Source organism: Macaca nemestrina, chromosome 19 (assembly GCF_043159975.1).
Source record: "Macaca nemestrina isolate mMacNem1 chromosome 19, mMacNem.hap1, whole genome shotgun sequence".
NCBI lineage: Eukaryota > Metazoa > Chordata > Mammalia > Primates > Cercopithecidae > Macaca > Macaca nemestrina.
In genome coordinates, this window is record NC_092143.1 from 77,721,516 (window position 1) to 77,737,527 (window position 16,012).

Below are 16,012 nucleotides of genomic sequence, written 5' to 3' on the forward strand. Positions count from 1 at the left end.
CCTGAACTTGGAAAATGTCTTCTGAGCTGCACATCTTGCTACCTTATTTGCCGTAATTATTACAGAACACAAGTTCCTTGTACATCAATATATGAAGTATCACCTTGTCATGTTAAAATCCTGCACATTTGGCCAGGCATGGTGGCTCACACCTGTAATCCCAGCACTTTGGGAGGCCGAGGCGGGCGGATCACAAGGTCCAGAGATGAGACCATCCTGGCCAACATGGTGAAACCCCGTCTACTAAAAATACAAAAAAATTAACCGGGCGTGGCGACAGGAGCCTGTAGTCCCAGCTACTTGGGAGGCTGAGGCAGGAGAATCGCTTGAACCCAGGAGACAGAAGTTGCAGTGTGCCGAGATCACGCCACTGCACTCCAGCCTGGGTGTCAGAGCGAGACTTTGTTTCAAAAAAAATCCTGCACATTTTAAAACTATCACTTATTCAAAGAATTATGATTGTCATTAAATCTCCATAATTCCTATGTAAATCCTACAATGCACATTACAATTATTTGCCTCTCTTAACCAATCTCATATTTTACATGAAATTTATGAGTTCTAACACAAGAGAATGGAAATAAATAAGAATTAATGCGATGGCTTTTCTGAAAAGCTCAAATCAGAACCAGGACAATGGCTCCAAAACACCTGCTAACAGCTCCAGAACACCTGCCATCTCTCTTCTCCCCTCCCCTCCCCTCCCCTCCCTTCTCCTCTCCTCTCCTCTCCTTTCCTTTCCCAGGAACATCAGGGCAACTGGGGCTCATCTCATATTTCTTCGCATCCTCCTATGTGGCCTTCAAGCAAGGGAAGAGGATGCAAGTGTGGCTGGAGCCAATCATACCTTCCCTTTCCCCACTCATGCTGAAGGCGCTGCTTAAGTTAGTATTGGGCAACTCCAGCTTACCTGGCCCAGACAGACTGCATCTGGCAGGGGAGACACAGCCAAGAGGTTTAACAATGTCTTGTTTTGTTTTCTTCTAGCCTTATATAATCCTTATAGAATAACTTGCGCAAAGACATTAGCAAGACAGTAAGTTAAAAGTTAGGAAATACGTGTGTTTTCCCCCCTCCCTCCCCACGCATCTGTCGGCAGCCAGCAAACAGCCTGACATATCCTGGATGGATGGGTGTGCCCTGTTGACACAGCTTCAAAGAACATCAACCACAAGGAAGCAATTTCATCCATCTCCCCAAAGACACTTGGGAATGATAAAAGTGACAAGAAATGGCACCAGGGACTCCTTCTGTATACCACTTGCCTTCACTTGGTGGAAAATAGACCAGAATATAAATGTGTTCAGAAAGAAGCCAGACTTTCCCAAAAGTCATTGGAAGACCACAGTTGAGCAGCCCATAGACACTCTTCGATGGTGCTGGCCTGACCTACCTGTCTTAAGTCCAGAGTGATTGTGACCCAGTGATACTCTCTCCCATTCTGAATGCTGGGACTTTGCCACCAGTTATTGGTGCCATCTATGGCATGTGATATTGGATGGCGTTCTGTTAAAAGGAAACAAAAAACATGAATTCCTCTCAGCTCTTGCTTTACATTTCTTAAGTTCTAAACCGTAATGCTAGTGGAAACAAAGAGCAGTGAAGGTGAACACAATGTTTATGGCTTCCTAATAGAAGTCTCAGTCCTCATTTCACAAAGTGTACATTCCCACGGGAACTTCAGAAACGAAGGCGCGACACTTGCCTCTGGGGTTCACACTGTTGCCATCACAGATCCGGCACTGTGGGTTTCGGACGGGCCGACCCGGCACATGCTCCACAAGTTTGCAGAACATCTCGGGCCCCTTCTCGCCACAGGTGGCATTGGTACTGATGTCAGCGTTGCTGGCAAGATTGAGAATGGCAGGAAACAGGCCTGAAAGTGAAAATTCACCAAATCAGCTGAGCCACTTGAAATCCAGAGAATGAGCTTACCCCATCCCACTTGGTAGGTGAATCAAAAGGAGACTGAAAGTCTATGTGCTGAATGAAGGAATCCTTACACAAACACAGGATACCAGCATGGTTACATGAAATTCTAGGAGAAGCAAAATTCATCTATGGGGAAAAGTCAAAACATTGTTGCAGGGGGTAGGGATTGACTATGAAAGGACAGAGGAACTTTCTAGGGTAATATGTTCATATCTCGATAAAGCTTTGGGTTTCACAGGCAGATGCAGTTGTGAAAAATCATAGAATGAGTACACCTAAGATTTGGGTAGATCTGTGTATCTTAGTACGTGTACATTCTACCTCAAAAAAACAAAATAAAAGAATCATAAACAAATACCAATGTACATGGGGAAATGTTTAGGAGTAAAGTATACTTATGTCTCCAAACCACTTCGAAAGGCATCACAGAGTAAGCTGGCTTCCAATGATATGCCATCTCACACTAGTCAGAATGTCTATTACTAAAAAGTCAAAAAACAGATACCGGAGAAGCTGTGGACAAAAGGGATACTTATATACTTTTGTTGGGAGTGTAAATTAGTTCAGCCGCTGTGGAGATCGTGCCACTGCACTCCAGCCTGGGCAACAGAGCAAGACTCAGTTTCAAAAAAATAAATAAATAAAAATCAAGGCAAGAGTATGGGTGTTCACTGTACAATTCTTTCCGCTTTTCTGATTGAAAACGTTTACAATAAAATGTTGTGAAACAGGCTTTAGGGGAAGTTGCAAATGACCAATGCATATATTTATCAATGCAATTCAAACACCTATCACTGGAAAGAAGGGCATTTATTCTCTCCTCACTTTGGTCCAGTTGCCTCTGGTAGTATTTACAAGGTCTTTTCTATAATTATCTAGGATTTTTTTTTTTTTTTGGTCTCTCTCTCTTTTCTTTCTTTACTCCTGTTTTCTTTGGTGAATAAAATTTTAGAACCCAAAGATCCAGTTTTCAAAATGCTTTTCAAGTCATTATTGATCTCTGCCTTTGTACAGTTTCTTTGTCTCAGCTGATTTTATCTTTAAGCAGCCAAGATCAGTACCAGGTCCAAACTATTCAGGAAATAATTTCCGGGTGACTGTGAGAAAAGTCCCTCCATTTGGTTCTTTGGAGGTTTAACTTTATCTTGGTAAAAGGGGATAGCAGCAGTGAAGACTCTACGAAGATACAGAAACGATGGTGTGACGCGACGTTGAAGAGACGTTCCCCAGGCATGGACACTGAGCTGAGAGCATACTACAACGGTCTCAGCTCAGTGGCGTTTCTCTAACATACTACGACTCGATCTTAAAAGATCACAGAATATAAAATCTTTTCTTTGTAAAAACCATATAGAAATACCATTACTGAAATGTTTATTTTTCAGTGAAATTTAAAATAGCACAGTGTAATTTTAGTTACACAGAAGGAATTCATGGCTTCAATTGTTATTTTTTAGGCACTGCCTAATACATTCAATGATCTTTTCCATTATAAATATTTTAAATTTTAAATTATAAAACAAAAATGGTTCTTTTCTAACACTTGCTACACTAAAAAACTTACCATGCATCTATTTAAAAAAAATTAGGTAGTCTTTCAAAACCTTTTTACATAAAACAGAACTACCTATTAACGATTCTACTCAAATAGAAGGACCCCATCCTGTCAATAAGTCCTTACCCTCTCAAGATAAAATGGTTATTTAATATTTGTACTCTAAAGCATTATTCTTAATTTTGAAACATAACATGGACTTACATCATATACTATGTTTAATATATTTATTTTCATTTTTAACTTAAAGATGCTTATTTTTATCATATCCCTGTCAAGGGACTTCTTTTCTTAATATAAACTAAGAAAAAAATGCTTTATGAGGAAACAGATGAGGTATTATGTTTAATCATGTAGCTCCCCAATTTATTATTTGCATCAAGCAGTAGTTAGACAGTTATATTTTATGTAATAATGGAGCTCCTACAGTAACATATACATTCTTATTTGTGGTACTTACCTGTAGCAGGGGCTGACATTTATTCTATTTGGTACTAAGATAAATAATAATTTCCTCCATCCTTTATGACCATAACATTCTAGTATTCTGATTCAAATTTCTCTTATGAGCTCATCATTTAAAATAAGATATGCTTTTAAACTATGGTGTTTTGTCCAAACAGCTAAAATGACATTTTTTGGTTCTGTATTACATACATGCATTTAGATTTACAGTACAATCAACTTTATCCATTCCCTTCACACAGACTAGTCAAGCAAGAAAAAGAAACCAAGGTTACAAGAACTGACTTCACAAGGCATTTCTCGATTAACAACAAATACGTCACCACTTAATGAATGTTCCCACTTTCTCCTTATTCACCCCCACCAGTTGCAGGACATCAAAAGAACTCCCCACTACCTCCCAATCTGAGTAACTGCAGGGTCTTGTTATTGAGGAGGGGGAGGGGGCCAGGGAGTCATGGGGGCCCCACACACTATCTCTGCCGGAGTCTTTGCCCTGAACCACTGAGGAAAAGCAGCTCAAACCTCATGAACATAAATTTAACCGTTTTTGGAGAATAATATCTCAGTTATAATAATCAGCATCAGATAGTTCTTTGCACTGGACAGGTTTCTTATCTGGCTGTTCTCTCTCTCTCTCTATATATATATATAATTTTTTTTTTTTTTTTTTTTGAGACAGAGTCTCACTCTGTCGCCCAGGCTGGAGTGCAGTGGCACGATCTTGGCTCACTTCAACCTCCACCTCCTAGGTTCAAGCGATTCTCCTGCCTCAGCCTACTGAGTAGCTGGGATTACATGCGCGCACCACCGCGCCCGGCTAATTTTTCTATTTTTAGTAGAGACGGGGTTTCACCATGTTGGTCAGGCTGGTCTCGAACTCCTGACCTCAAGTGATCCACCCGCCTCAGCCTCCCAAAGTGCTGGTGAGCCACCGCGCCTGGCCCTAAATGTACTTTTAATAAAAAGAAAGATTGCTTTTTTTATTGAAAGTATATTTAGAAGAAATATACTTCATTAGCATGCCTATGCAAGTAAAACCTTCAAATAATTAATTTCATAAAAATATCTGTGTTGTCTTTCACTAAAACTAAATCTTCCTTCTCAGATAAGCTAATATTTGGGAAAAAAATCTCCACTAAAAGTGATGTCTTACATATTATATTTACTCCCTTTTCATAGTTATAATCACTATCCTTTTGTTGCAAAGAACCACATCCGTTCAAAGATGAAAGAAGATGAAAGAAGGTTAGGTGGGGCCAGGCGTGATGACTCACGCCTGTAATCCCAGCACTTTGGAAGGCCGAGGTGGGGTGGATCACTTGAGGTCAGGAGTTCGAGACCAGCCTGGCCACCATGGTAAAACTCCATCTCTATTAAAAATACAAAAAAATTAGTGGGGCGTGGTGGCGCACGCCTGTAATACCAGCTACTCAGGAGGCTAAGGCAGGAGAATCACTTAAACTTAAGAAGTGGAGGTTGCAGTGAGCCAAAATCATGCCACTGCACTCCAGCCTGGGCAACACAGAGAGACTCTGTCTCAAAAAAAAGAAGCGGGGGTGGGGGGGGGTTAGAAATGTGTACTAGAGCAAGCACATTTTAAAGATAATCTTTTTTTTTTTTGAGATGGGGCTTCACTCTCTTTGCCCAGGCTGGTAAACAAAAATTTTTTATTATTATTATTATACTTTAAGTTCTAGTGTACATGTGCACAACGTGCAGCTTTGTTACAAATGTATACATGTGCCATGTTGGTGTGCTGCACCCATTAACTCATCATTTACATGAGGTATATCTCCTAATGCTATCCCTCCCCCCTCCCCCCATCCCATGATAGGCCCCAGTGTGTGATGTTCCCCTTCCTGTGTCCAAGTGTTCTCATTGTTCAATTCCCACCTATGACTGAGAACATGCGGTGTTTGGCTTTCTGCTCTTGTGATAGTTTGCTGAGAATGATGGTTTCCAGTGGCATCCATGTCCCTACAAAGGACATGAACTCATCCTTTCTATGGCTGCGTAGTATTTCATGGTGTATATGTGCCACATTTTCTTAATCCAGTCTGTCATTGATGGACATTTGGGTTGGTTCCAAGTCTTTGCTATTGTGAATAGTGCCCCCAATAAACATATGTGTGCATGTGTCTTTACAGCAGCATGATTTATAGTCCTTTGGGTATATACCCAGTAATGGGATGGCTGGGTCAAATGGTATTTCTAGTTCTAGATCCTTGAGGAATCGCCACACTGTCTTCCACACTGGTTAAACTAGTTTACAGTCCCACCAACAGCATAAAAGCATTCATATTTCTCCACATCCTTTCCAGCACCTGTTGCTTCCTGACTTTTTAATGGTCGCCATTCTAACTGGTGTGAGATGGTATCTCATTGTGGTTTGGATTTGCATTTCTCTGATGGTTAGTGATGATGAGCATTTTTTCATGTGTCTGTTGGCTGTCTTCTTTTGAGAAGTGTCTGTTCATATCCTTCACCCACTTTTTGATGGGGTTTTTTCTTGTAAATTTGTTTGAGTTCTTTATAGGTGCTCGATATTAGTAGATTGCAAAAATTTTCTCCCATTCTGTAGGTTGCCTGTTCACTCTGATGGTAGTTTCTTTCGCTGTGCAGAAGCTCTTTAGTTTAATTAGATCCCATTTGTCAATTTTGGCTTTTGTTGCCATGGCTTTTGGTGTTTTACACATGAAGTCCTTGCTGATGCCTGTGTCCTGAATGGTATTGCATAGGTTTTCTTCTAGGGTTTTTATAGTTTTAGGTCTAACATTTAAGTCTCTAATCCATCTTGAATTAATTTTTGTATAAAGTGTAAGGAAGGGATCCAGTTTCAGCTTTCTACATATGGTTAGCCAGTTTTCCCAGCACCATTTATTAAATAGGGAATCCTTTCCCCATTTCTTTTTTTTTTTTTCTTTTTTTTTTTCAGGGTTTTCAAAGATCAGATGTGTGGCATTATTTCTGAGGGCTCTGTACTGTTCCACTGGTCTATGTCTCTGTTTTGGTACCAGTACCATGCTGTTTTGGTTACTGTAGACTTGTAGTATAGTTTGAAGTCAGGTAGCATGATGCCTCCAGCTTTGTTCTTTTGGCTTCGGATTGTCTTGGCAATGCGGGTTCTTCTTTGGTTCCATATGAACTCTAAAGTAGTTTTTTTCAATTCTGTGAAGAAAGTCATTGGTAGCTTAACGGGGATGGCATTGAATCTATAAATTACCGTGGGCAGTATGGCCATTTTCACAATATTGAATCTTCCTATCCATGAGCATGGAATGTTCTTCCATTTGTTTGTGTCCTCTTTTATTTTGTTGAGCAGTGGTTTGTAGTTCTCCTTGAAGAGGTCCTTCACATCCCTTGTAAGTTGGATCCCCAGATATTTTATTCTATTTGAAGCAATTGTGAATGGGAGTTTACTCATGATTTGGCTCTCTGTTTGTCTGTTACCGGTGTATAGGAATGCTTGTGATTTTTGCACATTGATTTTGTATCCTGAGACTTTACTGAGGTTGCTTATCAGCTTAAGGAGATTTTGGGCTGAGACGATGGGGTTTTCTAAATATACAATCATGTCATCTGCAAACAGGGACAATTTGACTTCTTCTTTTCCTAATTGAATACCCTTTATTTCTTTCTCCTGCCTGATTGCCCTGGCCAGAACTTCTATTCCAACACTATGTTGAATAGGAGTGGTGAGAGAGGGCATCCCTGTCTTGTTCCAGTTTTCAAAGGGAATTTTTCCAGTTTTTGCCCATTCAGTATGATACTGGCTGTGGATTTGTCATAAATAGCTCTTATTATTTTGAGATATGTTCCATCAATACCGAATTTATTGAGAGTTTTTAGCATGAAGGGCTGTTGAATTTTGTCAAAAGCTTTTTCTGCATCTATTGAGATAATCGTGTGGTTTTTGTCCTTGGTTCTGTTTATATGCTGGATTACATTTATGGATTTGCGTATGTTGAAGCAGCCTTACATCCCAGGGATGAAGCCGACTTAATCACAGTGGTTAAGCTTTTTGATGTGCTGCTGGATTTGGCTTGCCAGTATTTTACTGAGGATTTTTGCATTGATGTTCATCAGGGATATTGGTCTAAAATTCTCTTTTTTTGCTGTATCTCTGCCAGGCTTTCATATCAGGATGATATTGGCCTCATAAAATGATTTAGGGAGGATTCCCTCTTTTTCTATTGATTGGAATAGTTTCAGAAGGAATGGTACCAGCTCCTCCTTGTACCTCTGGTAGAATTCGGCTGTGAATCCGTATGGTCCTGGACTTTTTTTGGTTGGTAGGCTACTAATTATTGCCTCAATTTCAGAGACTGTTATTGGTCTATTCAGAGATTCAACTTCTTCCTGGTTTAGTCTTGGGAGGGTGTATGTGTCCAGGAATGTATCCATTTCTTCTAGGTTTTCTAGTTTATTTGCATAGAGGTGTTTATAGTATTCTCTGATGGTAGTTTGTATTTCTGTGGGGTCGGTGGTGATACCAGCTTTATCATTTTTTATTGCATCTATTTGATTCTTCTCTCTTTTCTTCTTTATTAGTCTTGCTAGCAGTCTATCAATTTTGTTGATCTTTTCAAAAAATCAGCTCCTGGATTCATTGATTTTTTGAAGGGATTTTTGTGTCTCTCTATCTCCTTCAGGTCTGCTCTGATCTTAGTTATTTCTTGCCTTCTGCTAGCTTTTGAATGTGTTTGCTCTTGCTTCTCTAGTTCTTTTAATTGTGACGTTAGGGTGTCAATTTTAGATCTTTCCTGATTTCTCTTGTGGGCATTTAGTGCTATAAATTTCTCCCTACACACTACTTTAAGTGTGTCCCAGAGATTCTGCTATGTTGTATCTTTGTTCTCATTGGTTTCAAAGAACATCTTTATTTCTGCCTTCATTTCGTTATTTACCCCATAGTCATTCAGGAGCAGGTTGTTCAGTTTCCATGTAGTTGAACAGTTTTGAGTGAGTTTCTTAATCCTGAGTTCTAGTTTGCACTGTGGTCTGAGAGACAGTTTGTTATAATTTCTGTGCTTTTACATTTGCTGAGGAGTGCTTCACTTCCAACTATGTGGTCAATTTTGGAATAAGTGTGATGTGGTGCTGAGAAGAATGTATATTCTGTTGATTTGGGGTGGAGAGTTCTGTAGATGTCTATTAGGTCCACTTGGTGCAGAGCTAAGTTCAATTCCTGGATATCCTTGTTAACTTTCTGTCTCGCTGATCTGTCTAATGTTGACAGTGGGGTGTTAACGTCTCCCATTATTATTGTATGGGAGTCTAAGTCGCTTTGTAGGTCTCTAAGGACCTACTTTATGAATCTGGGTGCTCCTGTATTGGGTGCATATATATTTAGGAGAGTTAGCTCTTCTTGTTGAACTGATCCCTTTACCATTATGTAATGGCCTTCTTTGTCTCTTCTGATCTTTGATGGTTTAAAGTCTGTTTTATCAGAGACTAGGATCGCAACCCCTGCCTTTTCTTATTTTCCATTTACTTGGTAGATCTTCCTCCATCCCTTTATTTTGAGTCTATGTGTGTTTCTGCATGTGAGATGGGTCTCCTGAATACAGCACCCTCATGGGTCTTGACTCTTTATCCAATTTGCCAGTCTGTGTCTTTTAATTGGAGTATTTAGCACATTTACATTTAAGCTTAATATTGTTATGTGTGAATTTGATCCTGTCATCATGATGTTAGCTGGTTATTTTGCTCATTAGTTGATGCAGTTTCCTCCTAGCATCAATGGTCTTTACATTTTGGCATGTTTTTGCAGTGGCTGGTACCGGTTGTTTCTTTCCATGTTTAGTGCTTCCTTCAGAAGCTCTTGTAGGGAAGGCCTGGTGGTGACAAAATCTCTCAGCATTTGCTTATCTGGAAAGGATTTTGTTTCTCCTTCACTTATGAAACTTAGTTTGACTGGATATGAAATTCTGGGTTGAAAATTCTTTTCTTTAAGAATGTTGAATATTGGCCCCCACTCTCTTCTGACTTGCAGAGTTTCTGCCAAGAGATCCACTGTTAGTCTGATGGGCTTCCCCCTGTGGATAACCCGACCTTTCTCTCCGGCTGCCCTTAACATTTTTTCCTTCATTTCAACTTTGGTGAATCTGACAATTATGTGTCTTGGAGTTGCTCTTCTCGAGGAGTGTCTTTCTGGTGTTCTCTGTATTTCCTGAATTTGAATGTTGACCTGCCTTGCTAGGTTGGGGAAGTTCTCCTGGATAATATCCTGCAGAGTGTTTTCCAATTTGGTTCCACTCTCCCCATCACTTTCAGGTACACCAAATCAGTAGATTTGGTCTTTTCACATAGTCCCATATTTCTTGGGGGCTTTGTTAATTTCTTTTTACTCTTTTTTCTCTAAACTTCTCTTCTCGCTTCATTTCATTCATTTGATCTTCAATCACTGATATCCTTTCTTCCAGCTGATCGAATCAGTTATTGAAGCTTATGCATTTGTCACGTAGCTCTCATGCCATGGTTTTCAGCTCTGTCAGGTCATTTAAGGACTTCTCTACATTGGTTATTCTAGTTAGCCATTTGTCTAATCTTTTTTCAAGGTTTTTAGCTTCTTTGTGATGAGTTCAAACTTCTTCCTTTAGCTTGGAGAAGTTTGATCGTCTGAAGCCTCCTTCTCTCAACTCATCAAAGTCATTCTCCATCCAGCTTTGTTCTGTTGCTGGCGAGGAGCTGTATTCCTTTGAAGGAGGAGAGGTGCTCTGATTTTTAGAATTTTCAGCTTTTCTGCTCTGTTTTACCCCATACTTTGTGGTTTTATCTACTTTTGGTCTTTGATGATGGTGACGTACAGATGGGGTTTTGGTGTGGATGTCCTTTCTGTTTGTTAGTTTTCCTTCTAAGAGTCAGGACACTCAGATGCAGATCTGTTGAAGTTTGCTGGAAGTCCACTCCAGATCCTGTTTGCCTGGGTATCAGCAGCGGAGGCTGCAGAAGAGTGAATATTGCTGAACAGCAAATGTTGTTGCCTGATTGTTCCTCCAGAAGCTTTGTCTCAGAGGGGTACCCAGCGTGTGAGGTGTCAGTCTGCCCCTACTGGGGGGTGCCTCCCAGTTAGGCTACTTTGGGGTCAGGGACCCACTTGAGCAGGTAGTCTGTCCGTTCTCAGATCTCAAACTCCATGCTGGGAGAACTACTACTCTCTTCAAAGCTGTCAGACAGGGACATTTAAATCTGCAACGGTTTCTGCTGCCTTTTGTTTGGCTATGCCCTGTCCCCAGAGGTGGAGTCTACAGAGGCAGGCAGGCCTCCTTGAGCTATGGTGGGCTCCACCCAGTTCGAGCTTCCTGGCCCCTTTGTTTACCTACTGAAGCCTCAGCAATGGCGGGCGCCCCTCTCCCAGCCTCGCTGCTGCCTTGCAGTTAGGTCTCAGACTGCTGTGCTAGCAATGAGGGAGGTTTCGTGGGCGTGGGACTCTCCAAGCCAGGCGCGGGATATAATCTCCTGGTGTGCTGTTTGCTAACACCCTTGGAAAAGCACAGTATTAGGGCGGGAGTGACCCAATTTTCCAGGTGCTGTGTGCCAAGGTTGCCCTTGGCTAGGAAAGGGGATTCCCTTACTCTTTGCACTTCCCAGGTGAGGTGATGCCTCACCCTCCTTCGGCTCTCACTCAGTGGGCTGCACCTGCTGTCCTGCACCCACTGTCTGACACGTCCCAGTGAGATGAACCTGGTACTCAGTTGGAAATGCAGAAATCCCCTGTCTTCTGTGTCCGTCACGCTGGGAGCTGTAGCCTGGAGCTGTTCCTATTTGGCCATCTTGTATTTATTTCCCAACAGATTTTTTTTTTTTTAAAGGCCCTGAGGTTGCGGACTCATTGCAGACTACTGAAATATTTCAATAAAGGGGAACCACATGAGCATTGAGCAGGAGGTGGGATAGGAAATCAGAGAATGAGAAGGAGCATTAGGATCAGGACAGTACCAAGAAGGTATGTTTGGTTTTACACGTAACAATCAAGGGTAGAATGAGGACTGTAGCTATGTAGTGTGATACAGTTTTCCCAGTACTTCATCAAGGACTTAATAAATTAGTCTGCATGTTTTTTGTTGAGAAATGTTACTCACTTTAGTTACTGTTACTGTGATACTAATTTCTACTTTTTTTCTTCCACTCAGGACACACAATGGAACCATTCCTCTATTGTGGATTTAACCAGCAGCTAAAAAATTTATAAAGCCCAACTCCATCGAGCATGAAATAAATTCCTTCTCATTCACTAGTAGTTATTGTTTTTAAAACTTTCCTGTATACTTGGCCTTTTGAAGTGCATTTCAGGACCGTGTTAACCTACTGGAAGATTCCCTTATAAACATTAGGTGAAAAATTGCAACCAAGATGACAGACCACAATGCTACTACCATAATTACCACACCTGAGACACTTCCAGATAGTTTAATAATTCATTTTTCGAGGTTTTCGGGTTTCTTCCCAGCAGAATATATCTTCCCTGTCTTAAAACTAAAGCAGCTAAAATGTTGGCTAGGCCTGAGGCTCATTACAACAACTTCTTTGCCAATATTTTTCAAATGATTCAGAAGCCAAGCGTTCAAAGTCTTAATTTATTTGTATGTAAGAGAAGTGTGAGGGTTTTTTTTCCATTTTGGAAAAACAAAAGAGTTTTTGAGTTTCAGAAAATGTTGTATTTGCTTGATCCATACTCAAAATCAACATGATGTTCTGAAAAGAAAATGATTTGCAATTCTTAGCTACAGGATCTGGGGCAATATTTCCAGATCATTTTTTTCAGAATGAAACAAGAGAATATGAATATTTTATATGGTTGAATAATCAGGGTGGTTTCTGGTGTTGGGAGTTTTTATTTTTTATTTATTTATTTTTTTTTTGAGACGGAGTCTCGCTGTGTCTCCCAGGCTGGAGTGCAGTGGCGTGATCTCGGCTCACTGCAAGCCCCGCCTCCCGGGTTCACGCCATTCTCCCGCCTCAGCCTCCCAAGTAGCTGAGACTACAGGCGCCCGCCACCGCGCCCGGCTAGTTTTTTGTATTTTTAGTAGAGACGGGGTTTCACCATGTTAGCCAGGATAGTCTCGATCTCCTGACCTCGTGATCCACCCGCCTCGGCCTCCCAAAGTGCTGGGATTACAGGCTTGAGCCACCGCGCCCGGCCGGGAGTTTTTATTTTGAAAAACAAAGCTACTTATTCAATCTATGGAGAAATTTGGAAAAGGAGGAATTTAAGTTTCTAAACTTCTCAATCTAAATTGAGGAATTTGTGATTTTTAAAAAACATTCAAACCCATTTTGTTTTCCATTTATTTTACTCTTAATTTTACCCATTCGCCCAAGTGAACATCCATCATTTGATCAGAGAAGTCTGGTATTAGAAATAAGCTACCCTGTTAATCAGCACTTTCTTTGAAACCTGGTAGTCACCTGACTCAGCAATAAAAACAGCACCTCTAACAACTACAAATAGCATGATTCAGTGAAAAATCCTAGAACTATTTAATAATATTCCAGGATAATAATACCAAGGTATTCTAAAAACATAGTATCCCAGGTTAATAAGATTAAGGTATTCTAATGACATGAATTTTAGGAGGGTGGCTGGATTCCTATTCAGTAACATATCTATGATTTACACATATGCATCAGAAAAAGCGGGTGAGAATTGTGCCAGGCACCTCCCAGGGCACTATGATGAATGACTGAGCTTTTCCTGACGCCAGGGTTCTCACAACCAAGAAGAAAAGAGAAGCTTCTACTCACTGATGTAGATAAGTGTAATATTAAAACTGCAGCAATATTTGAAAACAGATTTGAGAAGACATTCTAGAGTAAGAGAAATGGTCAGGCACCATCTAGACAGAAACAAAAGTGTATGCATTCAGACAGGGACAGATATAACATCTTTCATTGACTCCTCTCCATGCTCTTTAGATCCATTTCGATTTCCTTCCCTTTGTACCTTTCACAGATCCATTCATGCCCTACTCATCCTTCCAGCCAAGTCCAGACCTTTCCTGAAACCCAGGCGAATGTCTTTCATTCCACCTCAACTCAGCATGCCCCATTGCGCTTACCATTCATATAGAGATCATGAATTTACTGGCCTGTCTCTCCCCGATTCTTCTCCCCCACTATCCTTTTCCAAAATATAAAAACAAAAATGGTCCCAGGTCAGCATCTGGCTCACGTGAATGCTGATAATGCCTGAGTGGAAGAATGAGTGAGCGAAGGAAGGAGATCCCTCTGCCTCTCCCTCATGGACCACACAAGTGCACCGGACCCAGAGCCTAAAATCTAGACTGAGCCTGCTGCCAACTCTGTGTCTTTGGGCAAGTCAAATTCTCAGCCTCGATTTCCTTAGCTATTAAATGAATATCTCTATGAGTACTTTTTTCCTGAGATGCTGTGATTCTTAATAAACTACCAGCTAAATTGACCCACCATGATCTCTCTCACTACTTGAAAAAGGAGGAGAGAAAAACTTTTCTCCATTCAGTGTGTGCAAGGGTGAAGAGAAATAATTTGGTAATTCTTTGATCTTCTTGGACAAAAGAACCAAATAGAAATAGAGAGAAAAAATATTATTATTTGCTTCTTTGTGCTTTGGATTGAAGTTGACCCTTTCATCTAAAAAAAGAAAGGTCTACAAAATGTCCTATAATGACTTTAGAAAGCTGACAAAAGTGTCACAATGACTGGGAGTTTTGGTAGCAGTAACAAGTCCTGGTTGAGGTATTGCAGGTAAAATTAAAGTTCATCAGGTCTTTAAATCTATCCCTTCATAGGTTAACCTTCCAGTTCTTAAGAGCCAGAATACATCACTACTTTCCAGGAGAGGAATGGATGAATGAGGGGTGGAGCACCGGCAGGAAAGTTGCTCCTGCACAACTCCCACCATAAGATGAGTTGGAAGAGAAACAGATGATGCTCCACGCCATCTTGGCTCAGGAAGCCAGAGGATCCTGGAGGATGGCTTTGCTTCCAGCCGATGCCCATGGCACAGCTCTTCCTTCCCCTGGCCCATTCTCCAGGATGTGGGTAAACCTACATCATGTGGAATTATTTCAAGACACTAAGCTCTATTTAAATATGGCATGTTGAGGGTCTAACCTGTGTGTCCAGTTTCAAATGGAAATGTTGATTCTAATCATGTATTTTATATCAACTCTGTTGGAATCCAAACCCTGAAATCGCTAGTGTCTAGGAAAGATGGCATTGGTAAGGAGGAAGAACACAGGCTTCACGTCAGGCAGTACCCAGTGTGAATTCCAGGTCTACCGGCTGCCATCAGTGTGACCTTGGCCAAGGGCTTTACCTCCCAGTCTCTCTGTCTGAACGATGAGAAGCACGGCACCCAGGCGTTTTTGTGAGCAATCAACAAGATCATGTAGGTAAAGGGTTTCATACAATGTATTAAGATCTCAACAAATAACTGCTCTTATTATTTTCATATTATCAGTGGGTGTCACTATGCTTCCTGAAAAATAATTAGACTTTCATGATTATAGCTCATATATTTGGATCTCTGTTTCTCTTAAGTTTATGAAGAGAAGTGGGTTAGCCTTTAGGGGTCACTGGGTATGAAAAGCACATACCTCGAAATAGAAGAAACACTCTTAGCCCAGAGAGGTATGCACGGTGAGAGGCCTAAAGGAAAGGCTGGCCTCAGCTCAGCTCAGGGGCTTGTCAAGGCATGGCCACACAGCACGATTCCCCCGTTCCCCCTTCCCTTCCTCCCTTCCTCTCCTCCTTCCTCCCTGCCTTTTTCTCATTTTATCTTATTGCTCTTGCTGCTGTTGGCTTTGCAACACTGAGTACTTGCGCCCCTGTAAGTTAACTGCATATTTGTAAATCACAATCTCTCCTTTAACTGTCATGTAAGCCGACAAGGGAAGGCATCTCAGGAGGTGACATTGAACGGGTTATGTAAAAAATAAGAAGGAGCTAGCCATGCACGGGTAACACTGAATTTTAACGTACTTGGCTTTCTTTTTTTGTTTTAAAAATTATTTATTATTATTACTATTTATTTTTTGGAGACTGGTCTTTACTGTGTTGCTCAGGCTGGAG

At 40.9% G+C, this 16,012-nt stretch overlaps 1 protein-coding gene across 2 annotated transcripts in view; it reads right to left on the minus strand.

The window, feature by feature from the left end:
• Positions 1–16,012, minus strand: part of LOC105478856 (laminin subunit alpha 1) — a 164,823-nt gene that overhangs the window by 123,909 nt on the left and 24,902 nt on the right. For both annotated transcript variants that reach the window (XM_011736557.3, XM_024791959.2), the window contains exons 2-3: positions 1,706–1,876; positions 1,394–1,506 (exon numbers count right to left, since the gene is read on the minus strand). In XM_011736557.3, the coding sequence (XP_011734859.2) occupies positions 1,394–1,506; positions 1,706–1,876 (284 nt within the window). The remainder of the gene's footprint in view (positions 1–1,393; positions 1,507–1,705; positions 1,877–16,012) is intronic.